The 27,190-nt window shown below is 43.8% G+C and overlaps 1 protein-coding gene across 1 annotated transcript; it reads right to left on the minus strand.

Annotated features, from left to right (window-relative positions):
* Positions 1–6,438: 6,438 nt before the first annotated feature.
* On the minus strand, positions 6,439–19,292 carry LOC124594305. Its single transcript, XM_047132668.1, has 2 exons — positions 18,465–19,292; positions 6,439–6,825 (listed from the first exon to the last, which is right to left on the minus strand). Exons 1-2 carry the CDS (start codon positions 19,290–19,292, stop codon positions 6,439–6,441), a joined length of 1,215 nt encoding a protein of 404 aa, XP_046988624.1.
* Between the last annotated feature and the right edge of the window lie 7,898 nt (positions 19,293–27,190).

The following is a 27,190-nucleotide window of genomic DNA, read 5'->3' on the forward strand; positions in this document are numbered from 1 at the left end:
ATTATCCTAAGGAGAAACACACACACCCATGCCCGAGGGAGGACTCGAACCTCCGCCGGGACAAGCCGCACAGTCCATGACTGGAGCGCCTTTAGACCGCTCGGCTAATCCCACGCGGCGCTACGGTCGCAGGTTCGAATCCTGCCCCGGGCATGGATGTGTGAGATGTCCTTAGCTTAGTTAGGTTTAAGTAGTTCTAAGTTCTAGGGGACTGATGGCCTCAGTAGTTAAGTCCCATAGGGCTCAGAGACATTTTTGAACTACTGTGTTTTCTGTCTCACGACAGCGTGATGGACTGCTTTCAGACTAGCGATGTAGCTGTGGCCTGTGCCTAATGACCGGGTGTGAGTAATAATTGTTATTATATGTGAGTAGCTACAACTGTACATAACGCTTATCCATAGCGGATGGTTATGAATAAACACCAACTATTCGTAGAGGTCCAGTGTGGGCTGTAATTATCGTATGGCAGCGAAATGTGGTAGACATTCTAACGCGTTAATGCGGAACCAATTTACGCTGGAAAAAAATTAGTTCCAGTTTCCGTCGCCAGGTCCTAATCTGGCGCCGTGAATGCAAGACAGACGTGTAGAAATGTTTCCATATGAAACGGATTGGGAACTGGACATAGGCACAACAGGTCACACAAGTGAAAAAAGCATAATGTTGACGTTATTAGAAACCGCCGCTTACACAGTTTGTTCAGTGTGAGCACCGCAGACGTCGACGACATGCTGTACAGCGCCAGATTTGTACCTAATGGTCAAAATTGGAATTAATTTTTTCCTGCGTAAATCGGTTCCGCATTAACGCATTAGAATATCTACCAAGTTCAGCTGCCATACGAGAATTACAAGCCACACTGGTCCTCTGTGGTAAGTTGCACTTTATTCATAACCACCCGGTACCTAAATAAAAAAAGTAGAAGTCTTTCCTGAGTACTTCATGAATATTTCCATCAACATCCACGTTAGCGCCTGAACATGTCTTCTACAGTGAGGCCAGTAGTTTGCTAACAGGTCAGCAAGTACCTACTAGATCTGTAGCAAAATCCGTCTCTGATGAGCTCGATGATTAAACCATAATCTTCCTTCCTTCTACAGCAAAAGCAGATAAGTAAAAAATAATGGTACATGTTCAGTAGGACACGGCAGTCAGCGGTATTCGAGCTCCTGGTGAGTACTTCGCTACTGCAGGGGACGCTCGCTGCCTCCTCTGAAACATTGTTCTCACAGTACAGCGGAAGAACCGCTAGTATAAGGAAAGTCGCGGTATCTCATACTGCGAGTAATCTCTGATGCGAGTGGCCTTGGCCACTGTTAATGTGGGTTAGCAAGGTGCCAACTTATCAGTCAGCCTGGCGTTATCTGCTAAGTAATGACCGCTCGGACTTGGCAGACTTAGCAGAACGGTCGTTGACCGTATCCTGTTACCGGTGGTTTATTGTCTCTCACGCTCCGCGTTTCACATTTCAGTGAAGCCCAGGTCATCGGTAATATTACACTACTTCACAGTTACTTGGAAACAGAGACATTGTCGGACAGGCTAATCACAAACGACGATAGACGACATTAAACGCAGTACACATGCAATGAAGATGGAGTGGTATATTTATAACGAAAACTGGTACTGGTTTCACCACATGGGAAAGTAGGATAATAGAAATAAATAACGCTGATGTTTAACGCAGGTCAGACTCCCAACATAAAAGTCGATATCATACTCTCATTAGGGAATATGCCCTCTTCGGGCAGTAATGATCATTTGGCATCTGTTATTTATGCTGGTTATAAAACTGCTACGGAACTCCGTTAACTGCCACAAGGATATTGTCCCATTCCTCTCGTTCGAGGAGAGGGTGGGTGTTTGTTGAGAAAATCGCCTGCCAAGAGCATACCTGGCATTCTCTATAAGGTTTTGGTCCGGGAAGTACGCAGGCCATTCCATACGTTCAGCATCTTTACTTTCCAGTGTGTCCGACACCTCAGCGATCATGTCTGGGCCCACATTGTCGTCCGTAACAGAAAGTCGAGACCTACTGCTCCCCTAAAAAGACTGACACGATCCACAATAATCTGCGTGCAATAGCGTTGTGCTTTAATGGTTCCTAGCGCAAAGATACACTGTGACGTTCGGCCATTGTACATAATGCGTGTTCATACCAGAACGCTTAGACAATATCTACGGTGGCTCATGAACATTCTGAGGTGCGTATTGTGTTCCCCTTTCATTCCACACTAACTTGAGGCCAGAATAACTTGTCACAGTGAAGCGAGAATCGTCGGAGTACATCACTATGGAGCGATGTATCTAAAGACAACCAACACGCTCCGTACACCAACGAGCTCTTTGCGACAAAGCTATGGTTGACGTGGGACGCATTTAACGGGCTTCCGAACATAAAATCAGTCTGACCTAACCCCTAACAATGATCCTGCTAGAGAAACTTATACCGATAGCGGTTGTAAAATTTCCAGCGATCCGCCCAGGACTGAGATGTCTTACCTTACGCCACTAGGACTACGTATCGATTATCTTGCGATGTGGTGGTCCGCCTACATCACCACCATGCTTTCGCATAGCATTTCCGCCTTCAGCAGCATTTTTTTAATACCGAGGCAACAGTTTTGGACAGTGGCTGCTGATAAAATATCGATATATCTACTCATTTTGCAAATCAAACTGCCTTTTCCTGCTGCTATTTATTTTATTTAATCCATACGCGTTTCGCCTTCTATTATTTTAAGGCATCATCAGTGGGAGCTATAATGATACAGTTTTGTTAGTTATAGTTATCAAACAGTTCACTTCGTGATTTTTTGTAAAAATCTATAACTAACAAAACTGTATCATTATAGATCCCACTGATGATGCCTTAAAACAGTAGAAGACGAAACGCGTATGGATTAAATAAAATAAATAGCAGCAGGGAAAGGCAGTTTGATTTGCAAAACAAGTATTTATATGCTTGCTGTGGAGGATGGCCACACAAACAAACTTGTTATTGATGTATCTACTTACCTTCCCCTAAAATATCGATATATGTCGGCGATATCTTCTCGCCTCGTATATCAATATATCGATTGCCGTAGTTCCATTTCATTCTTTTTTTTTTTATTTTTTTTTTTTTTGCAGTTGTCGATAAATTTTAGAAGTTGTTATTGTGAAATTGTAGTAAAACATAATTTTACTTTCACTGTGTGATGGAGCCTTCCTGCTTTATGAGCTTTTATCACGTCCAGTCTTTCTCTTTGACTGTGTGAAGCAAGCATAAATGGCATAAAGAAGAAACTCGATTGCGATGGGGGGGGGGGGGGGGGGGTTGGCGGTGTGAATGCAATGACGAGATATTCGATGTGAAGAAGTAGCATTACAGTTACTTTAACAATTTTTAATGCAACTAGTGTGCTATTTCATCACATCGGAATTCTTCAAACACCTCTGCTGAAATTGATGAACAAAAATCTAAATGACAATATTGTGGGCGGAGACGTGCGAGGGGAAATGTTGACGCAACCGGTGCTGGGCGCCACCAACAGAAACTGCAGCGTTTAGCTCCACCACGCAATTTTGACACTACAGCTGCTAGGTAACTGACGTTTGCAGAAATGAAAAAAAAAGCAGGGAAGTCGACATAAAGTGTTTCAGGTAAATCCGTTATGTGACGAAAGCGAACGACAGACCTGTCGGACATACTTTACTGTGCCACCTACCTACAGTTACCGTTGCTAGCAAAGTGGTTATCGCCCAGCGTGAACGTGCATCGTTTTCCTCAGTTGTTGCTCTCGGGGAATAAGCAGGCTGCTCGCTTGTTGGTGTACAGAATATATAATAATAAACAAATACGTAAATATACAGCTCTAAAACTGATTGTGTATTTACAATGTGCAGCCGATATTTTTTTGGCTCGCACGTCGATATATATCCGTCGCTATGTCGACAAGTTTTTCAATATATCGATGGTCCTAATGATACCTTTTTAAATATCGATATATTGGATTCCCGATATTTTTAAAAATATCAACAGTCCAATTTTGGACACACACATCACTTTGGCTACAGTAGTGATACTTTGAGCGGCTTTGAATCGTCCAACTGCTCCTCCACGAGCAGTAACCTCTGGCGTGCCACAGGGGAGTGTTATGGGACCATTGCTTTTCACAATATATATAAATGACTTAGTAGATAGTGTCGGAAGTTCCATGCGGCTTTTCGCGGATGATGCTGTAGTATACAGAGAAGTTGCTGCATTAGAAAATTGTAGCGAAATACAGGAAGATCTGCAGCGGATAGGCACTTGGTGCAGGGAGTGGCAACTGACCCTTAACATAGACAAATGTAATGTATTGCGAATACATAGAAAGAAGGATCCTTTATTGTATGATTATATGATAGCGGAACAAACACTGGTAGCAGTTACTTCTGTAAAATATCTGGGAGTATGCGTACGGAACGATTTGAAGTGGAATGATCATATAAAACTAATTGTTGGTAAGGCGGGTACCAGGTTGAGATTCATTGGGAGAGTGCTTAGAAAATGTAGTCCATCAACAAAGGAGGTGGCTTACAAAACACTCGTTCGACCTATACTTGAGTATTGCTCATCAGTGTGGGATCCGTACCAGGTCGGGTTGACGGAGGAGATAGAGAAGATCCAAAGAAGAGCGGCGCGTTTCGTCACTGGGTTATTTGGTAACCGTGATAGCGTTACGGAGATGTTTAATAAACTCAAGTGGCAGACTCTGCAAGAGAGGCGCTCTGCATCGCGGTGTAGCTTGCTCGCCAGGTTTCGAGAGGGTGCGTTTCTGGATGAGGTATCGAATATATTGCTTCCCCCTACTTATACTTCCCGAGGAGATCACGAATGTAAAATTAGAGAGATTAGAGCGCGCACCGAGGCTTTCAGACAGTCGTTCTTCCCGCGAACCATACGCGACTGGAACAGGAAAGGGAGGTAATGACAGTGGCACGTAAAGTGCCCTCCGCCACACACCGTTGGGTGGCTTGCGGAGTATCAATGTAGATGTAGATGTAGATGTAGATGAGCGTAAACACTGCAATGATGTCTTGGATACATGTTGCAGTATGACACGGAATGACGCACTAATCGATTCCACAACAACCTTCGTCAAACCCTGTACTGCATGAAGGACTGAATGCACAAAGAGCGTTCGTGTATGAGCTTCGCAAGAATTAATGCGTTCTGCCTTCTACATTTCCTTTTACTAACACTGATTGGGCTTCCCGTAGCAATATAAATTACCATAACAGTCAGCAGCCTAAACTGATAGTGTCCTCAGTCGTAAATGATCTTTCATCTCAGGTACACTTGTGCACTTGATTAGGAACTGCAAATGACACAAATCTTCATATTACCATAACATTGCACTGACAATAGAAACACACTACGAAAACACAATGAAGCCACAGGGATTCAATATTCATCTGCTTTGCAGTTCCTCAATATATGTGCAAAGTCCGTCTGTCAGACACCATAAGATGCTTGTCGAGCATAGCTGTTAAGTAACAACTGGTAATACCTCCTTAGCAAATGTCAGTTGTTCCTAGTAATTTTCAAACAATGTATTTTCAGATAGCGATGTTCTAAATGAAAAAATGCATGTGTCATTATGACATGACCGAGGTAATAACAACGCCTTTGTAAAACAGTGAAAGAAATTCAAGAGTTACTTAAAGAGTACAGAGATTAACTTTTTTACTGTTATCAGTTATTTCGGGATTATATGAAAACACAAAGAGACGTTAACGAAACAAGAACAAACACAATGATGGAAAAGAAAGAAACGCGAGTCACAGCATCCTCAACATTCCCTACATTAGCGATTCATATCCTGAGCGTCGTGGATGCCATGTCCTATCAGCAGATGAACTCGACAGCAAGTAGGTAATTAATTACTGTACCGTAACTTAAGAAAATATTTCATAACAGACTGCGTCTAATCATTTTTCGATTAACCTAATGAAAAACAGTAATATGAGCTCTAGATTGCACATTGGCAATTCGAAAAATAAGGACAAGAGGGAAAAATATATTTCCTGTGATAAATAATGATATATAGATTACCATAACAGTCAGCCGCCTAAGCTGATAGTGTCCTCAGTCGTAAATGATCTTTCATCTCAACTTCACTTGTGCACTTGATTATGAACTGCAAATGACACAAATCTTCACATTACCATAACATTGTACTGACAATAGAAACACACTACGGAAGCACAATGAAGCCACAGGGATTCAATATTCATCTGCTTTGCAGTTCCTCAATATGTGTGCAAAGTCCGTCTGTCAGACACCATAAGATGCTTGTCGAGCATAGCTGTCGTAGATGTAGATCTTCGAAGTCTTTCATACTTTGGGCTATTCAAACTGAATCTGTCAACATGAATGTTGAGCCAAAAGTGTTTGTAATACTTCCATCAAAGAAGTCCCCGCTTCTCAAATAGAGGCGTCAGGTACTCAGCAAATGCCAGATACTTTGGATTCGTGAAACACTTGCGTAACAGCCTGTCAATGTTGCAGGATTTACTAAGCTCCAAGTAGACTGCCTCTAGGTTCAGCATGGCAGGCAGCAGGTTGTAGGTGCAGAAGACCCCTACCGGTGCCAGCTGCTTCATCTCTCTCCTCAGCTGCTCCAGTGGGTAGGCATCCGCCTGTTGCTGCAGCCCCAGGGCGCGCAGTGTCCGCTGCAGGGTGCTGTGGTACTCGGACAGCAGCAGGTCCGTGTGGTGCTGCAGCACCTCGAGGCTGGCGCTCGTGTGCAGGAAGTACTGCAGGTCCTCCGCTGGAGATCCGATGTGGGCTCCCTGAAAAAGCACAGTTTTTCTTAAATTGATCGTATGTTTTTGAACATGGGCTTGAGTGTCGGGATGTATGTCCCAACTGTCGTGTGGTTTCAAGTGGCCTAAATCAGTGTGGCATATTTACACATCCTGATGAAGACTCTTTACAACAGAGGCCCAAATGTTGGTCCATAAGCACAACAATTCGTATGGAGTGTAGCCATGTATGGAAGTGAAACATGGACGATAAATAGTTTGGACAAGAAGAGAATAGAAGCTTTCGAAATGTGGTGCTACAGAAGAATGCTGAAGATTAGATGGGTAGATCACATAACTAATGAGGAAGTATTGAATAGGATTGGGGAGAAGAGAAGTTTGTGGCACAACTTGACCAGAAGAAGTGATCGGTTGGTAGGACATGTTCTGAGGCATCAAGGGATCACCAATTGAGTATTGGAGGGCAGCGTGGAGGGTAAAAATCGTAGAGGGAGAACAAGGGATGAATATACTAAGCAGATTCAGAAGGATGTAGGTTGCAGTAGGTACTGGGAGATGAAAAAGCTTGCACAGGATAGAGTAGCATGGAGAGCTGCATCAAACCAGTCTCAGGACTGAGGACCACAACAACAAACAAGCACAACATGACAATATGGTAATATACTCAGAAAAGTTTTAGTGAATCGACTGCATGTTTTTTAATTACACCTGTAATGCTACTTCCTCGTACGAGAAATAAAAATCAAAAATTAGCTCCCAATACCCCAAAGATTTCTCCCCAAGTCCAAAATTCTCAGAAAAGTGAATAAGCGAACGAAGTTCCGTTTATCACTGTTATTAGCACAATAACAAGTAATTAAATTAAATCATGAATCTAAGACTTGACAATTTAGCAATCTACGAAGGAAAGATTAAATTTCAGTAAAATTAGAATCAAAATCATAATAAATTGCAAAATTAGCATAAATTAGCATTCGCAAAGTAGAACCAACGATCCCAAAGAATACTCCGTGTGAATACTCTTTGGGAATCGTGAGTAATGACAAAGTATAATTCAATGCATTGTCACTACGTTACGAGAGTTAGCCGAAGCAGGTCATATATTTGAATGCTCGTACATGTAGGCGCTCTTAGATTGTTTTTGAGATTGAATAATTGCAATCAATTATGACGCAGTAATGCGATCTTCTGACATCAAATACCACGGCATTAGAATTCGAACGGAGGACTGTTATCTACTAGAATAAAGTGAACTTTTAACTTGATAATTGAACTAAACATTACTTCGACAGTGATTTAGGCAACGAACACTGACAGACAATTTTCATTCATAATAGCCAGTGCTTTATGGAACCTCAGTGATAGGTCCGAAGCATATAATTTAAATCCCCCCTACACCTGGGAAAGTTTTCTCCTCAAGGCTCGGTTAGGAAGTGACTGATATTGTGCAATAAAAGACCCTCTCGTGCCAAGTCGTGCATTTGTGATTTAAAATTCTATCAAATTATTGACATGAAACTCCCGAGTAAAAATTACGCGCAGCGATAATATTTGACTGTAGCGCTCGGCGCTCGTGTAGGATCTTTGACTCAAATAACAAGCCCACTGTTACGGTTTCTTAGATACTTGAAATTACGACCAGCTTGTAGGGAATTTGTTGTGGATGTGACTGTATTGGTTTTATCATTAATATTTCATCATTAATCAGTTAAACATCGATTACGAACTATTAATTACGGTTCTTGGTGAAGTAAATATCTCACGCACGTCTACCGACTGTCGCCGAGTTTTAGCCGGGGCCAAGTACAAATCAAACCAAATCATCAAGAAGAAGAGGTGTTATACACTGACGGAAAAAGATCTGTACATCAAGAAATAATTAATTAGGGTAATGAAATTTCGGGCATATGTCGCAAATGTGAAATGCTGGTACTTTAATAACCGGTGTAGCCATTAGAATGTTGAACGCAAGCATATAAACATACATTCATTGCGTCGTACGGTGCCGAATATCACATTGTGGGATAGAGTTCCATGCTTGTTGCACTTGGACAGTCAATAGAGGGATGACGCTGGAGTTATCCTCCGATGTTGTCCCACACTTGCTCGATTGGAGACATACCTGGTGATCGTGGAGGCCAAGGCAGCATGTCGACACACTGTAGAGCACGCTGGATTACAACAACAGTGTGTGGATGAGCGCTATCCTGTTGGAAAGCACCCCCTGGTAAACTGTTCCCGAATGGCAGGTCTAATCGCCAGACTGACGTACACAGTTGCAGTCAGGGTGCTTGCGATAACCACATTGCTCCTGTTGAGCATACGAAATAGAACCCCAGACTATAGCTCCAGGCGTAAGTCCAGTGTGTTCAGGCCCAGACAAGCTGGTTGCATGTTTCCATCTGTCCTTCTTGTAACCAATACAAGGCCATCACTGACACCAAAACAGAAACGGCTTCCATCAGAAAACACAACTGAGCTCCACTGCGCTCTCCAATGAGCTCTCGCTTGACACCTCGAAAATCGCAAATGGCGATGGTTTGGGATCAATGGTATGCCCTTTACAAGACGTCTGGCTCGGAGCTGTCCCTGAAGTAACCAATTTAAAACAGGTCGTTGTGTCACTGTGCTGTCAATTGATGCTCGAATTGCTGCTGTAGGCGCAGTACTATGCACCACGTGACCGTCTGGAGTCGGGTGTTCTTGTGACCGTACCTCTCCATGAAGACCGCTGCCAGCAATCATGTACAGCGACTAGATTCCTACGAAGTCTTTCTGTAATATCGCGGAAGGAACATCCAGCTTCTCGTTGGACTGTTACACGATCTCCTTTTAACTCAGTGAATTGTTGATAATGGCGTCTGTGTCGCCTTAAAGACATTCTTGACTTAACATCAACTCACCAAATCCAATCTCAAAGTTAGCTAATGCTCACGACCGTTCAGCGCGTTTACAAAGCAAACCTGATTTGCATGCCGATTGTAGTGCTACGAGCGCCACTCCCACGCGGCTGGCGCTAAATTTGAATAGGCGTCATCATTCAGATGGTGAAACATGCCTGCCAACTTTCGTTTATCTCACACGATTCCTTCTTGGTGTTGGATCTTTTCAGTTGCTGTATAACTGTCATACCACCAGAATCTGTATCCGACATCAAAGTGCATTACTTGGCTTATTAAGAAGGTATACACTTCTCTTCTTCTAAATGGAGCGAAACCGTTAGTTGCAAAACATTGCATTCGAGAGAACGCCAGTTCAAAACCGGTGTTTTTCTTAACTGCCTTAAAGAAAACGCGAAGATGGTTCCCTCATTCTGAACTACTACGCGATATATAATGAACTCGCCTTTGCAAACGCATGCGTGTGCCGTTTCGAGTCCTGATGATGGAATAAATTACCATCACCAGTAGCACCAGGGGAGAAGAGGACAGGTGGCGGCGTTAAGTTTCTGATAACCAGATCTGGCGCCAGTGTCCTGGATTTAATTTCAAATACATAAAGTGTATTCGCAGTTGCGAATACGGACAACCATCAGTCGTATAAGGGATTTACGGCAATGAAAATTTGTGCCAGACCGGGACTCGAACACGGATTTGCCGCTTGTCGCGCGCGGTCGCCTTATTGTTTGCTATCCGAGCACGACCCACGACCAGACACAGACTTTCATATCTACTAGAACCCGTAATCGTACATGCATTATGTATATTACCGTACAGGGGAGACATTTCACTTGAAAGCTGTTTGCCAGGTGTCGGGGGATAAATACGATATTGCAGTGCCTATATTGTTTCGAATTACACTACTGGCCATTAAAATTGCTACACCACGAAGATGACGTGCTACAGACGCGAAATTTAACCGTAGGAAGAAGATGCTGTGATATGCAAACGATTAGCTATTCAGAGCAAGTCGTTAAGTATTTTTACCCAGCTATTTGTTAAAAATAGCCACAATGATTTTGATTGATATTAACAATTTTGGTAGGTACTATTACAAAAGAGCATGTAAGGGATTAAATGACTGAAAGCATACAATGAGACATTAATTAAAATATAAACTCTAAAAGTTTTTGTGACTGACTGCTTGAAGTCACTGATACGTGTAATCAAGATAAAAGAATATATTGGTAAAAATTGTGAAGTGTATCTTAAAATATTCTCGCAGATGAGAAGAAAAGGACTTCCTGGACTGTACAGGGCAAAAAAAGTTCTATTGCTGCATATATATGAAAAAGACCACTTTAAATCAACATCAAAGATGCTTCGAAATTAAGAGAAGCGAAACATGCCTGACAAACAATCAAACAGCCTTCTACTTAGTCACGGAGACCGTATTTATACTGTAAGAAGTTACCGATACCATAAAACTTTATGACAGCCCTCAAACGTTCGATTCTCTACCTCTGCTCGTAGCCACCATTGCCACAATCCTTCAAGTTCCTTATGCAAAACTACTTAGGAAGCGATGGGGCTGCTTACCTTGTCGCTCTTCACATTTCCAACTGAAATAGTTATAATGCTTCTCCATTTGCAACGCTCCTCTTAATACAGTGGAGTCGAAGTATTTTGCCAAGAGGATAATTTAGATGTCACCGTATTTTATTACGCGATCATGATGCGCTGATTATATTTCCTGAATATGATTTTAATGAATTTTGTCACTACACTCAAGATTTCCTGCGTATTAATGGATATAGCCAGACACTTTGAGTGCATTCTCTTTATTCTCGATCGACCAGAGACTGTCACTTAGCATTTTGGTGGGCGTTACGTAAACCCTCTAGCCCCATTCGTTAACCAGCTATGAGATCTCCTTGATATTGGCAGAAAATATTTCGGCGTAAAGTCAAGCGCCCGCACGACGATCAAGAACGGAACAGAGAGGGCTTTGAGACGACTTCAGCCAATTGTACGCTGACGGACCCCTCTCTAGGACGACACCGAGACAGGAGAGGCATCTACACGAAGAGAATACAAGCGCTGCGCTGCCTAGCCACGGCCCGAGTTGAAGACGAGCCGTCCTCCGAATGCTACAGCAGTGACTTACGAACTGTATTGTTTTTCTTGCGTTGGAATTGTATATACCGAAGGCCACTGATTATTTGAATGTCGACTTTTGCTTACGACACACCTTTGTGAATACAAAAGTTAAGCACTGTAATTTATCTTTTGTAATAAACTCCATTAATACGATTTGCTTGAATTGTCAAGCGATCCAAGAAAGCAGTTTCCTTGGGCACCTATGCTAGACGAGTGGGCGTAACACAACAGAAAAGACACAAGAAAATCGTCTGTTTAACCTTTGCCAATAATCGCAACAGCTTCTTAAAAAATACAGATTTTTTGTCTTCTTCCATAGCCAGTTTTGAGTGCATTCTTTAGCACTTTCTTAGTAGTGTAAGTCATTGGGGAGAGGAAGAACGTTAATCAGCTTAAATAAGTTGGGATGGTAAAACAAAATGTACAGCATTAGATCGATATTTTTTTCAGTTGCTGGATAGTATTGTATTCACGACAACGTGTCTTAGTAACAATAACTGAGTTCTATGAGATTAGTGGGGACCAGCTCTATTCTTTTACTCCCGTGTACAACTGGTTTTTACAGATCACTGTAGCCATTTATTTCAAATTAAAGACATTTTTCTGATACCTATTGAGTTCTTACTCAATCCAGAGGTTTCGTCCATCTTGCTTTGCATCATTTAACTTTTGAAGCTGGCATGTCACTGCTCATTCACATAACGTACTCATACTAAATGTTTCTATTATTCCGAATTTTTTTCTTAGGCTATAATGAAAACGTCTTTGCTAATAATGCTAATCTGATTGATCTCTTAAATCCTTTCATTATTCCAAGAAATCTGATTTTTGTTTCTTGACTCTGGCTTCCTGTGTCTTTCTCAGTAAAACAGGTTTTTAAAAATTCGTTATGGTTTGTTTTGTGTTTTATTTTTTCATTTCAAAAAAATGGTTCAAATGGCTCTGAGCACTATGGGACTCAACTGTTGAGGTCATAAGTCCCCTAGAACTTAGAACTACTTAAACCTAACTATCCTAAGGACAAAACACACATCCATGCCCGAGGCAGGATTCGAACCTGCGACCGTAGCGGTCGCGCGGTTCCAGACTGTAGCGCCAGAACCGCTCGACCACCAGCGGCCGGCTTTTTTTTCATTTCACTTTTCTCATTTGACGAATACTTCCAAACTGTGATGATTCTTTTAATATTTGTGTTCTTTATATATTTATTTGTGTGTACTTTTATGTGTATGCTTTTCCTATTTTGCCTTGTAATTAATGTTACAGCCTAAATATGTAAGGACTTCACAAAGTAGTTACGCATGCCATTCCACACTAAGACCATTGCGCAAGAAGAGTAGCGAATTGTCAGAAAAAAGTACATCTTCCAGGTTTTCTGCAGAGACAATTCTGCCGCAGTACGCTTGCCAGGTGCATCACAGTGTGCAATTGAAATGGCGTCGCAACAGGAAACGTACTGCGAAAAAAATGTTCAAATGTGTGCGAATTTCTAAGGGACCAAACTGCTGGGGTCATCGGTTCCTAGACTTACACGTTACTTTAACTTATGCTCAGAACAACACACACACACACACACACACACACACACACACACACACACATACACAATGCCCGAGGGAGGACTCGAACCTCCGGTGGAAGAGGCGGCGCAATCCGTGACATGGCGCCTCAAACTGCGGGGCTACTCGGCGCGGCCGTCTGCGAACTTAAAGTATGTGGGACAGTATGATTCTGATGGTAAAACATTCTGTCGTATTATGAATTGAAGGTAATGTCACGTCAACTTGTACTGAAACTGATGCAAGAATGTGATCAAACCCGCACAGACGTGGTTGATGTTGACCCGCCATTCAGTCTGTTTCTTGCATCATGTGATTTCTACCTTTTCGAAAAGCTGAAAGAATTTCTGCCGGTAAAAGAGATCTTCCAACTATGATGTTCAAACAGTGGTTGTCGAATGTTTCCGTGACAACAAATCGGATTTCTGTCGTCGAAGAACTGAACGATTGGTAGACTGTTTGTAGTTTAGATAGTCTTTGTGACTATGTTGAAAAGTAGTGTCACCTATCTGTGTCACTTTGATATGTAGTGCAGCTGTCAATAAAAGTTACTTGGCCTGCTGTAATAATGTCTAACTTACTTTTTGAAGCCCCCTCGTAACTGAAGTATTTATCGTGCATAGCTTATCAGCTCCTCATATAAATAAATAAATAAAAAAGAAAGAGAGAGTGACTAAATCCGTCCAAACAGGCCTCGAAAGGTCCAAAGGTACTGGCCGACCGCCGTGTCATCCTGAGCCAATAGGTGTCAATGGATGCGGAAATGGAAAGGTATGTGGACAGCACTCCGCTCTCCTGGCCGTTGTCAGCTTTCGTAACGAGAGACGCTACTTCTCAGTCAAGTAGCTCCTCAATTGGCCTAACAGGGCTGAGTGCACCCCGCTTGCGAGCAGCGCTTAGCAGACTCGGATGGCTAGCAAGGCCCGACAGCGCTAATCTTCGTTTATCTGACGGGAAGCAGTGTTACCACTGCGACAAGGCTGTTTGTTTCTCATTTGAGAATTGGTAGAATGCCAGAACACTCTTCGACTATTAATAGAATTCTACTAGTATTACGGTCTAAGGCGCTGCAGTCATGGACTGTGCGGCTGGTCCCGGCGGAGGTTCGAGTCCTCCCTCGGGCATGGGTGAGTGTGTTTGTCCTTAGGATGATTTACGTTAAGTAGTGTGTAAGCTTAGGGACTGATGACCTTAGCAGTTAAGTCCCGTAAGATTTCACACACATCTGAACATTTTTACTAGTCTTAAGCTGAAATGAAACAAGGAAAAAAAATGGTTCACATGGCTCTGAGCACTATGGGACTTAACTACTGCGGTCATCAGTCCCCTAGAACTTAGAACTACTTAAACCTAACTAACCTAAGGACATCACACACATCCATGCCAGAGGCAGGATTCGAACCTTCGACCGTAGCAGTCGCGCGGTTCCGGACTGCGCGCCTAGAACCGCTAGACCACCGCGGCCGGCAACAGGGAAAACACAGAAAACATGTTTGTGTAAGTATTTGAATCCAGCTCATCCCAGATACCAATATTGTGGAAAAAAAATTCAAAAGTTTTTCAGTACGTTTTCAGATTAAAGTATTGTCTTGCACATAACTGCATTTGCCTTCTGACAATGCTTTGTGAATGTTAAATACATGAGGAGGAGCTGCGAAAGGAAATAATACACTGAAGCGCCAAAGAAACTGGTATAGACATGGGTATCCAAATACAGGGATATGTAAATAGGCAGAAAAAGGCGTTGCGGTCGGCAACGCCATATAAGACAACAAGTGTCTGGCGAAGTTGTCAGATCGAGTACTGCTGCTACAATGGAAGGTTATCCAGATTTAAGTGAGCTTGAACTAGGTGTTATAGTCTGTGCACGAGCGATGAAGTGGGGAGCTTACCGTACGACGATTTCATTAGTGTGCCGTGGATATCAGGAACATCAAATCTCCGACATCGCTGCGGCCGGAAAAAGATCCTGCAAGAACGGGAACAACGACTCAGGAGAATCGCTCAGTGTGACGGAAGTGCTACCCTTCCGCAAATTGCAGGAGATTTCAATTCTGGGCCGTCAACAAGTGTCAGTGTGCGAACCATTCAACGAAACATTATCGACATGGTTTTTCGGAGCCAATGTACCCTCGATAACTGCACGACACAAAGCTTTACGCCTCGCCTGGGCCCGTCAACACCGGCATTGGACTGTTAATGACTGGAAACATGTTGCGTGGTCGGACGAAAATCAAATGTTCAAATGTGTGTGAAATCTTATGGGACTTAACTGCTAAGGTCATCAATCCCTAAGCTTACACACTACTTAACCTAAATTATCCTAAGGACAAACACACACACCCATGCCCGAGGGAGGACTCGAACCTCCGATTGGACCAGCTGGTCGGACGAGTCTCGTTTCAAACTGTGTAAAGCAGATGGACGTGTACGGGTATGGAGACAACCTCATGAATCCATGAACCCTGCATGTCAGCAGGGGACTGTTCAAACTTGTGGAGGCTCTGTAATGGTGTGGGGCGCGTGCAGTTGGAGTGATATGGAAAACCTTGTAGTCTAGAAACGACTCTGGCATGTGACACGTACGTAACCATCCTGTCTGGTCACCTGTTGCAATTCATATCCATTGTGCATTCCGACGGCCTTTGGCAGTTCCATCAGGAAATTGCGACACCCAGTACGTCCAGAAATGCTACAGAATTGTTCCATGGACACTCTTCTGCATTTAAACGGTTCCGCTGGCCACGAAACGCGCCAGACGTGAACATTATTAAGCATATCTCGGATGCTTTGCAACGTACTGTACTCTTACGGATTTATGTACAGCGCTGCAGGATACATGGTGTCAGTTCCCTCCTGCGCTACTTCAGACGTTAGTCGAGTCCATGCCATGTCGTGTTGCGGCAATTCTGCGTTCTCACGGGGGTCCTACACGATATTATGTAGGTGAGCCGTGTATCGACTCGTGGTACACCTTGTGTTTGGATTGCATTGGTTTTCCTTTTCTTCCCCTGACATGTTTGTTTGATATGTTGTCTGTCATTAAGTGGCTGCTTGGTTGTTTTTTCTCTCTGCTATCGATGTCTCCGTTTTTGCTTCCGGGAAACTGCTATGGAGGAAGTGAGATCTTTGACCGGTGGTAACTTCGTGTGGTGGCGCAGAAGTAGGGGCGTGCGCTCAGAGAGTCTGGTGGACACGGGAGGGCAGTGTGGCTCGGCAGCGCGGACCAGGCGTGGTCGGTTGTACCGAGTCGCCACGTGATGTATGTCGGTTGTGTGTAACGAGCGGGTGGAGTGGACGGAAGAGCTCCCCGCGTGTTGGTTGTGTACTGAATCGCCCCACGAGCAGTTGCTGTTCATTTCACCTTCGTGGGACGTTAACAAGTTTCTTTAAGTCCTCCGTTTCAACACTGGAGTTTAAAAAGGAGACACCTAACATGAATAAGCGGTCACTACCCGTCAACGTTGCAGAGAAGACGTGAACTCCGGTGACGGAGCGTGTTGTCGCGTGACCGTGGCGTGTTGGGTACACTGGTGACGCGTGCGCGGTCGGATGTGTGGGTCCTTGCCATCTGAGGTCGTGTACTGCCTGTTCGAGCATAATTGCAAGTTAAGTTAGTGGAAGGTTTAATCATTAAGTAATAAGTTTGCGTAACCAGTGTCTCTTCTGCCTTGTGGCCTCCGGCGATCGGGTTTCCTGTCCCCGGCACCGGTGTAATTGAAGACAGTGATCTTTCCTCCTCCTCTCGTTACTGCCCGATGGGAAGTGTAGTTTTGGCAGTTTAATTGTTCCGCTATTCTGTCGTGTGTTATGAGTAACTTCATGCTTGTTGTTGGTTGATCATGTAGTTGCTCATTCAGGACTGTGGGGTGTAATGGTTCCTCGCACGAGGTTAGCTCTAATTCTGTCAGCAAGTTAAGCCATCTTATTACAAGTTTTCGCTGGCTAAAAGTCGGTGCAGTGACCAGCCTGAGAGTGACCAGCCTGAGAGTGACAATTGTGTTTACGAGCATCTTTAAATTGGTCAATATTCTTCCTAACCTGGGCATACCTGAGTGAGTGAGTGTTTGTGGCCACCTTACACCGGTCCATCATATCTGTTATGTTCTAATGATATTCCAGGACACTTTTGTTTAAAAACTTTTTTAAATTCCTCCATTCCTTTATTGCCATTAATCGTGAGTTTGCTGAGACCTTTGATTTTTTTTAAATGGCGGTGTTGGTATCTTCACTACCTCACCGTACTTTATTAACAAGGTTCTGTATTTACTTTAGTATCCTCTTTACTAATGTTCTTTAAATTTTTTAAACTGTTGTATTGCTATAAATTACTTGATTGCCGTTAGCGGCTTATTTTGAAAGGCTGCTATTGCCGTACTGCTGGTTTCTGTGTTTTTAAAAAAAAAATTTTTTTATATTGTGGTATTGCTATAAATTACTTGATTGCCGTTAGCGGCGTGTTTTGAAAGGCTGTTATTGCCATACTGTTAGCTTCTGTGTTTTTTTTAATTTAAACTGTTGTATTGCTATAAATGACTTGATTGCCGTTTTTTTAAAAGAAATTTTTCAACTGTTGCATTGCTGTAAATTACTTGATTGCCGTTAGCGGCCTGTTTTGAGAGGTTGTTGATTGCCGTACTGTTACTTCTATTTCTTTAAAAAAAGATTTTTTTTTTTTAAATTGATGTATTGCTATAAATGATTTGATTGCCGTTAGCGGCGTTTATTGCCGTACTGCTACTTCCTGTAAGATATGAATAAAACATTTGTGTGTAAAAATCTCAACTCGACAGTAAACTACTAGAAATTTGGCCCCGTTTCCCAACTTGTGGTGTGGCTTGTAGTGACCGTAACCAATGTGTGTGTCAGTAGGTATACCAGTTTCTTTGGTTCTTCAGTGTGTTAAGATCATATAAGAGATAATCTCATATTGGACAGTACCTGGTAAAGACCTATGGTGCTTAATTCGACCATCAGGTCGATAACTGCTGTTTTTTCCATTTATTTTATTGAATTGTCCATTCGTTAACACAGAAGCTGAAACTGAATTATAATCCCATAGTTTTACCTGGAAGTCATAAAACACGACTTGAAGTTTCGATTTGCAGTACCGGAACATCATGTTGTTCTTCTGGAAATCCCCATGCAGCATGACAGTCAGCCTTCCGTTGCAGGTAGAGACAGCATCTACAGCCCGCGGCAGCAAAGTGTCTGCCAGCTGGAGGAACTTGTCCCGGTACCTCCGAAACCAGGGGTAGCGGCCAAGTACGTTGGCCATCTTGAGGACCGTGGCCTTAGCCTGCGACTGCAACAGCGGGGCCCGGCTGGCGCCGAAGGCGACGGACTCTCGCAGCAGCGGCTCCACCTGGGCGTCGCGGCGCGCAGTCGGCGTGGAGGCGGCGTGGAGGCGCGCCAGCCCGCGCAGCGCGACCACACAGTGAGCCACGTCCAGCCCGCGAGCGGAAGCAGTACTGGCGGCCCTGCGGAAGCCCGTGATCGTCAAGTCCTGCAGCAGCAGACAGCCGCCCCCGCAGACGGCCAGGCAAGCGGGCTTCAACGGCCGCCACGCCCCTCCCTCGACCGACTTGAGCGCCGCCTCCACAGCAGGCAGCGTCCGCGAGTACAGCGCCCGCTCGCGCCGGAACAGTCCGGCGGAGCTGAGCCTTCCGCCCCCAGTCTTGCGCAGCGGCGCCTTCACTACGAGTCTGACCTCGTCGCCGCCTCGTGTGCGTCCCCGCACTCGGAGTGTCTCGCTCATGAAACCGCCTCCGCCTCGGCAAATGTCTTCTACCCTGAGGCTACCCACAGCGATCTCGAAGCCGTACCGCCTGAAGACGGTGACAAGAACTTCGCACTTCACCCCATTCGGCAACTGTGACTCGTTTTCTTGAACCATTTTGGGAGTGATTCATTCAGCAACCTGCAGACGAATATGAAAATTGAGTTTCTCCTAGTACATAAAATGTCCACACAGATTATAGGAATGCAGTTGTGTGACGGTTTTTACAATCTCTGATACTGAGAAGGTTCACACCCAGATTTCTATGACGCTAATGCCCTATACGTCACTCCTCAACCGTACTAATGGCCACCAATGTACAACATGCCCCAGCTGCATCGGATATGATGTTGTTGTTGTTGTGGTCTTCAGTTCTGAGACTGGTTTGATGCAGCTCTCCATGCTACCCCGTCCTGTGCAAGCTTCTTCATCTCCCAGTACATACTGCAACCTACATCCTTCTGAATCTGCTTAGTGTATTCATCTCTTGGTCTCCCTCTACGATTTTTACCCTCCACACTGCCCTCCAATGCTAAATTTGTGATCCCTTGATGCCTCAGAACATGTCCTACCAACCGATCCCTTCTTCTAGTCAAGTTGTACCGCAAACTCCTCTTCTCCCCAATTCTATTCAATACCTCCTGATTAGTTATGTGATCGACCCATCTAATCTTCAGCATTCTCCTGTAGCACCACATTTCGAAAGCTTCTATTCTCTTCCTGTCCAAACTATTTATCGTCCATGTTTCACTTCCATACGTGGGTACACTCCATACGAATACTTTCCGAAATGACTTCCTGACACTTAAATCTATGCTCGATGTTAACAAATTTCTCTTCTTCAGAAACGCTTTCCTTGCCATTGCCAGTCTACATTTTATATCTTCTCTACTTCGAACATCATCACTTATTTTGCTCCCCAAATAGCAAAACTCCTTTACTACTTTAAGTGTCTCACTTCCTAATCTAATTCCCTCAGCATCACCCGACTTAATTCGACTACATTCCATTATCCTCGTTTTGCTTTTGTTGATGTTCATCTTATATCCTCCTATCAAGACAATGTCCAATCCGTTCAACTGCTCTTCCAAGTCCTTTGCTGTCTCTGATAGAACTACAATGTCATCGGCGAACCTCAAAGTTTTTATTTCTTCTCCGTGGATTTTAATACCCACTCCGAATTTTTCTTTTGTTTCCTTTACTGCTTGCTCAATATACAGATTGAATAACATTGGGGAGAGGCTACAACCCTGTCTCACTCCCTTCCCAAGCACTGCTTCCCTTTCATGTCCCTCGACTCTTATAACTGCCATCTGGTTTCTGTACAAATTGTAAATAGCCTTTCGCTCCCTGCATTTTACCCCTGCCACCTTTAGAATTTGGAAGAGAGTATTCCAGTCAACATTGTCAAAAGCTTTGTCTAAGTCTACAAATGCTAGAAACGTAGGTTTGCCTTTCCTGTTTCTTCTAAGATGAGTCGTAAGGTTATAGAGCCTAAATACCAAAAATGTTCAAATGTGTGTGAAATCCTATAGGACTTATCTGCTAAGGTCAGCAGTCCCCAAGCTTACACACTACTTAAACTTAATTATCCTAAGGACAAACACACACACAGCCATGCCCGAGGGAGGACTCGAACCTCCGCCGGGACCAGCCGCACAGTCCATGACTGCAGCGCCTTAGACCGGCGTAAAAACCACACATGCTTACAACTGAACAAATCTGCTGTTCTAAGTAAGCTGTTTAGGTTTTTATGTTGGTAACGCCACGTAGTGCTCTCTATGGATATCTCTAGTAGTGTTGGACAGTTGGATGTGAACAGCGCGTAGCGTTGTGCAGTTGCAGGTGAGCGGCCAGCAGTGGTAGATGTGGAGAGAGATGCCGAAGTTTTGAGAACAGACGATCCGGACGTGTGTCCGCCAAAAAAAGGAATTTTTTTTTAAGATGGATGTCATGAATTGATAAATGTATTTCTGATGACTTTTGAATACTATTAAGGTAAATACATTGTTCTCTAGCAAAATCTTTCATTTGCTAACTATGCCTATTAGCAGTTAGTGCCTTCAGTAGTCAGAATCTTTTATTTAGCTGGCAGTATTGGCGCTCGCTGTATTGCAGTAGTTCGAGTAACGAAGATTTTTGTGAGGTAAGTGATTCATGAAAGGTGTAGGTTATTGTTACAGTCAGGGCCATTGATTTGTGGGGATTATTGAAAGTCAGATTGTGTTGCGCTAAAAATATTATGCGTCAGTTTAGTGATGATGAGAATAAGTAAAGAGAGAAATGTCTGAGTACGTTCAGTTTTGCTCAGCTGTTTGAAAAACAAATAACTTAAGAGGTTTCCCAGCACAGTAATTCATAATTTTTCTAAGGGGACGTCACACTGTTACAAAACAGCGTCTTGGTACCAGTTCTCCTACAGACTACAACACCACTGAAATTCTCTTGTGTCCTTGCACCACGCTTGTTGTGCAGTGGTCATAGTATGTGATGATATGCGTAACTTACTTTCTCAAGTCGTTACATACTGAGGCTGCCACATCAATTATATGGCAAAATGAGAACTGAATACACATTAAAGTATATACAAATAAGTATACGAAGAACACACATTTTGAAAAAAATTCATCGCATTTTGGAAATGTATGTCGAACGAGAAAAAGGCACTGAGAAAATAAAACACAAAACACACGGTAACGAATTTTTGAAAACGTATTCTACTGAGGAAGAAAAAGAAAAGCAAAGTCAAGAAACAAAAGTCAGATTTCTTCCAGCTAGGGGATGGTGTTATCGAGGAAGGAGCTGGTATTAAATTAGCGAGTGACCTCACAAATACACTCCTGGAAATGGAAAAAAGAACATATTGACACCGGTGTGTCAGACCCACCATACTTGCTCCGGACACTGCGAGAGGGCTGTACAAGCAATGATCACACGCACGGCACAGCGGACACACCAGGAACCGCGGTGTTGGCCGTCGAATGGCGCTAGCTGCGCAGCATTTGTGCACCGCCGCCGTCAGTGTCAGCCAGTTTGCCGTGGCATACGGAGCTCCATCGCAGTCTTTAACACTGGTAGCATGCCGCGACAGCGTGGACGTGAACCGTATGTGCAGTTGACGGACTTTGAGCGAGGGCGTATAGTGGGCATGCGGGAGGCCGGGTGGACGTACCGCCGAATTGCTCAACACGTGGGGCGTGAGGTCTCCACAGTGCATCGATGTTGTCGCCAGTGGTCGGCGGAAGGTGCACGTGCCCGTCGACCTGGGACCGGACCGCAGCGACGCACGGATGCACGCCAAGACCGTAGGATCCTACGCAGTGCCGTAGGGGACCGCACCGCCACTTCCCAGCAAATTAGGGACACTGTTGCTCCTGGGGTATCGGCGAGGACCATTCGCAACCGTCTCCATGAAGCTGGGCTACGGTCCCGCACACCGTTAGGCCGTCTTCCGCTCACGCCCCAACATCGTGCAGCCCGCCTCCAGTGGTGTCGTGACAGGCGTGAATGGAGGGACGAATGGAGACGTGTCGTCTTCAGCGATGAGAGTCGCTTCTGCCTTGGTGCCAATGATGGCGTATGCGTGTTTGGCGCCGTGCAGGTGAGCGCCACAATCAGGACTGCATACGACCGAGGCACACAGGTCCAACACCCGGCATCATGGTGTGGGGAGCGATCTCCTACACTGGCCGTACACCACTGGTGATCGTCGAGGGGACACTGAATAGTGCACGGTACATCCAAACCGTCATCGAACCCATCGTTCTACCATTCCTAGACCGGCAAGGGAACTTGCTGTTCCAACAGGACAATGCACGTCCGCATGTATCCCGTGCCACCCAACGTGCTCTAGAAGGTGTAAGTCAACTACCCTGGCCAGCAAGATCTCCGGATCTGTCCCCCATTGAGCATGTTTGGGACTGGATGAAGCGTCGTCTCACGCGGTCTGCACGTCCAGCACGAACGCTGGTCCAACTGAGGCGCCAGGTGGAAATGGCATGGCACGCCGTTCCACAGGACTACATCCAGCATCTCTACGATCGTCTCCATGGGAGAATAGCAGCCTGCATTGCTGCGAAAGGTGGATATACACTGTACTAGTGCCGACATTGTGCATGCTCTGTTGCCTGTGTCTATGTGCCTGTGGTTCTGTCAGTGTGATCATGTGATGTATCTGACCCCAGGAATGTGTCAATAAAGTTTCCCCTTCCTGGGACAATGAATTCACGGTGTTCTTATTTCAATTTCCAGGAGTGTAGAAACGGATGTCTTTTTGATTAAATTGTGTTTGGAATCCTATTGTCTCCCCGGTCAAACAACAGAGCGATGTAGTTCAAGATACTTGCTGAGCCATTCGTAATTAATATTCACTATGTATTACTCCATATGTCTCCCGGCCAGTAACGCCTTACGATCGTTTCATTTCGTTCTAGGGTTCAACAATATGGGATTGTGAGTCCGCCTACATGCATTACACTTTTTTGTTATTTATTTATTCCCCAAACTAGTTTCAATGAGAAATATCACCATCATTAGTGGGTTCTTTAAATCTTATTTATTGTAATTTATAGCATGTTTTTAAGAATTGTTGTCGATGTTTGCGGCATATTTTCTGTGCTTTTTCTATTGCCGTTTATCTCGGTGTACATCATGTCATCTGAAAGTTCATTGGACGGCTTGCAGCTGATTTTATGCACAGAAAAGGAAACCTTTCTCACTTTGTGTATGAACCTCCAGGCAGATTAAAACTGTGTGCCGGACCGTGACTCCAACTCGAGACTTTTGCCTTTCACGGGCAAGTGCTCTACCAACTGCGTTACCCACACACGACTCACGAGAGCTCCTTACAGCTTTACTTCCGCCAGTATCTCGTCTTCTGACTTTCAAACTCCGCTTTCTGGAAAGTGCATGCCGTCCAACGAACTTGCAGAGGACATGATGTATGTCGTGAAAATCGGCAACAGAAAAAGCACAGAAAACATGCCGCCAACAGCGACAATTCTTAAAAACATACTATAACGTTCAATAAATAAGATTTAAAGAACCCGCTAATGACGGCGATATTTGTCGCTGAAACTATTTTGGGAAATAAATAAGTAAATAAATAACAAAAAAGTGTTTTTCACCACGGCTGACCCACAATTCCCATATTGCTCTTTTTTTTCCTGCAAGCACGAACCAGTGGAAGAGTTCCAAAATAACGTTATTGCTTCTAGGTTTCATTGATTACAAAAAGGCTGGTGTCAAAGTGCGACATGATAAGTTAGTGGCGTAGTGGAAGAAACCGAAATCGACTCGCAGGATATTAGAACAATTAAAAACTAATATTGGTAACAGTATGCTATTATCAGCTGCTACAAAAAGACATCAGAAGATATTAAGATAATGCAAGGAGTGAGTCAAGATTGTGTTCTATCCCCACTCCTTATTGCCGGCCTGAGTGGCCGAGTGGTTCTAGGCGGTACAGTCTGGAGCCGTGCGACCGCTACGGTCGCAGGTTCGAATCTTGCCTCGGGCATGGATGTGTATGATGTCCTTAGGTTAGTTAGGTTTAAGTAGTTCTATGTTCTAGGGGACTGATGACCTCAGAAGTTAAGTCCCACAGTGCTCAGAGCCTTTTGATTTGAACCCACTCATTATCTGTTACTCGGAGGCAATTTTCGGGGACGTAAAAGTAAACAAATAAAGATTAATAATAAACGCTATACTAACGATACACTAGTATGAGGCTACCATAAATTACTGAAGCGATTTCACAGATTTGCTGTAGCTACATTATTTTACATATTGTCACAGGGCTTTGCACACACACACACACACACACACACACACATAGAAAAACTCAAAAAGGTTTTTTGACGTAATACAACTGCTCCATATGTGCCGACTATACTGATTCTGCGGATATCTAGTCGATAATCGACTTCGCCTCACGTTCGGCGCAGCATGTCCCTATGAAACTGTTCAAAACTACTGCTGATGCGAGGTCGCATGTCTGTCAGATTTGCTGATAGAGGAGGCGTAATAACTCTCATATGACCCCAGACAAAATAATTGCATGGAGTTAGGCCGAGAGAGCGACATGGCTACGACATGAATTGTTGATCATCAACCTCGCCATGACCAAACCATCGGCATCTCAATTTCCTGCTTAAAAAGCCACTGACATTATGATGGAAATGGAATGGAGCACCATTCCGTTGGTAGATGACACACACACTGACTCCAGTTGTGGCATGAGCCAACTTTCGAGCATGTCCAAATACACGAGTCTGGTAACCGTAGATTTGCAGAAGAAAAAGGGACTGTAAACTTTAAACCGTCAGACTGTACAGAATACATTAACTTTTTGTGCAACTGAACTGAAAATTCAAAGCGTCCGACTTTGTCATTGGGACTGAGGGCTTGTAACAGTTGCTTGCGGTAAGGCTTCACCTTCAGTCGTTTCTTTTAGCATTTTCCAAACGGTTCATTGGGTTACATTCACCTATGTGCTTGCTCTGCTCGTCGACTTTGTGGGCTAAATGCGAAACTCGCCCGCATGCGGTCAGCTATTTCTTCACTCACTGCGAACCGAACATTTGATTTTCCCTTGCAGGGGCATCCTGAAGCTTTAAACTGCGTTGGTCATCGCCGAATGGAGTTGGTGGATCTCTGATGAACTCCTCTCTGAAGTACCGTTGCACATTACGGCAGAGTGATGCACTTCAAGCACAAAACACGCTTTCTCGGCGCCTGTCGCCATCTTTCCTAACTTCTCACTGCTGGACTCTCGTGGCAGCAATCTGAAATGGGACTGCAACCGTACCAAATACAGTTTTTCTATATGAATGGAGAGTTTTGTGACAATATGTCAGTTAATGTAGCTACGGTGAATTTATAAAACTGTTTCAATCATTTGTAATAACCTTGTGTTGGCAGAAAATGTAATACACGTACATACACTATTTGAAGAAAATTATTGAGTCAACAACGATTTTGGCCTAAAATGAATATTATTAGAAAACCAAAACCATTATTACTAACAAAATTCGAAAGGTCTCAGCAGGTACTAGTATAACGCCATACCCATTGGAAGTTTCTCATAAAATAATGTAGTGTTATATTATATATATATATATATATATATATATAATACATAATATATGTATTTTCTATTAATGATTAACTCAATCGGACCTACTAAATCAATAGGAGAATTCAACAAGCTAGAACTGCCGTTTTTAAGATGAGATCGACTATTGCCACCTGCAATTTAAACTTGCTACTAAGACTCCGAATAAGTAAATGTTATATAAACCTAGTATTCTTGAACTGGATCTAGGTATGAGCAATTAACTAGGCAATAATGAAGAAGCTCGGCGCATTCGAAGCGTGTGTGTCGACGAGTGTTAAAAATGCCCCGGAGACAAAGAACTACCAATAAAGACGTTCTAAGGCAAACTCGTAAAGATAAGGATTTGGGACGCATAATGAAATCCAGAAAACCGGAATTGTTTTGGTCATATCACCTGAGAAGAAAGGTACAATATTCTAATATTGATGATGGAACAAAAACTTATGGAGGAAAGATAAGTAGGAAGAAGAAGGACATTGTGGCTAGAGAATATGAGAGAGTGTTTCGGATGCACTTCCGAAGTATTACGTCCGCAAAATCAAAAACAAGATTAGCTGTAATGATGAAAACCAACCTCCGAAGTGACACGGAACCTTAAAAAGAAGGTAATATTTGATGCTGGCCATCTTTGGTTGTGTGAGGACGCTATTGTTTCCAGTGTGTGTGTGTGTGTGTGTGTGTGTGTGTGTGTGTGTTATCTTCTTGCACATGTTGTACTATGGTTCTTGGTCAGCGTAGCCCCACTTTACGGGTTTAAATTCTCTTGCACAGTGTCTCTCTTTACGTTTCTGCCTTGAAAATGACGGTATGTTCACCTGTAGAAATGTCGGCGGTTTCGAAACCGTCACGCGCTTGCATTCCCGTAAGTTGTTTGCACACAAATAATTTACCACTTTAA

This window comes from Schistocerca americana, chromosome 2 (genome assembly GCF_021461395.2).
Source record: "Schistocerca americana isolate TAMUIC-IGC-003095 chromosome 2, iqSchAmer2.1, whole genome shotgun sequence".
In the NCBI taxonomy this organism is placed as follows: domain Eukaryota; kingdom Metazoa; phylum Arthropoda; class Insecta; order Orthoptera; family Acrididae; genus Schistocerca; species Schistocerca americana.

What these genes read in the sequence shown, in the direction of transcription:
- LOC124594305 (XM_047132668.1), bottom strand. Translation starts at nt 19,292, where the DNA reads ATGGTTCAAGAAAACGAGTCACAGTTGCCGAATGGGGTGAAGTGCGAA. An exon ending in TCGTGTTTTATGACTTCCAG is followed by an intron (nt 6,826 to 18,464) that starts GTAAAACTATGG and finishes GTGCTTTTTCAG; the next exon opens with GGAGCCCACATCGGATCTCC.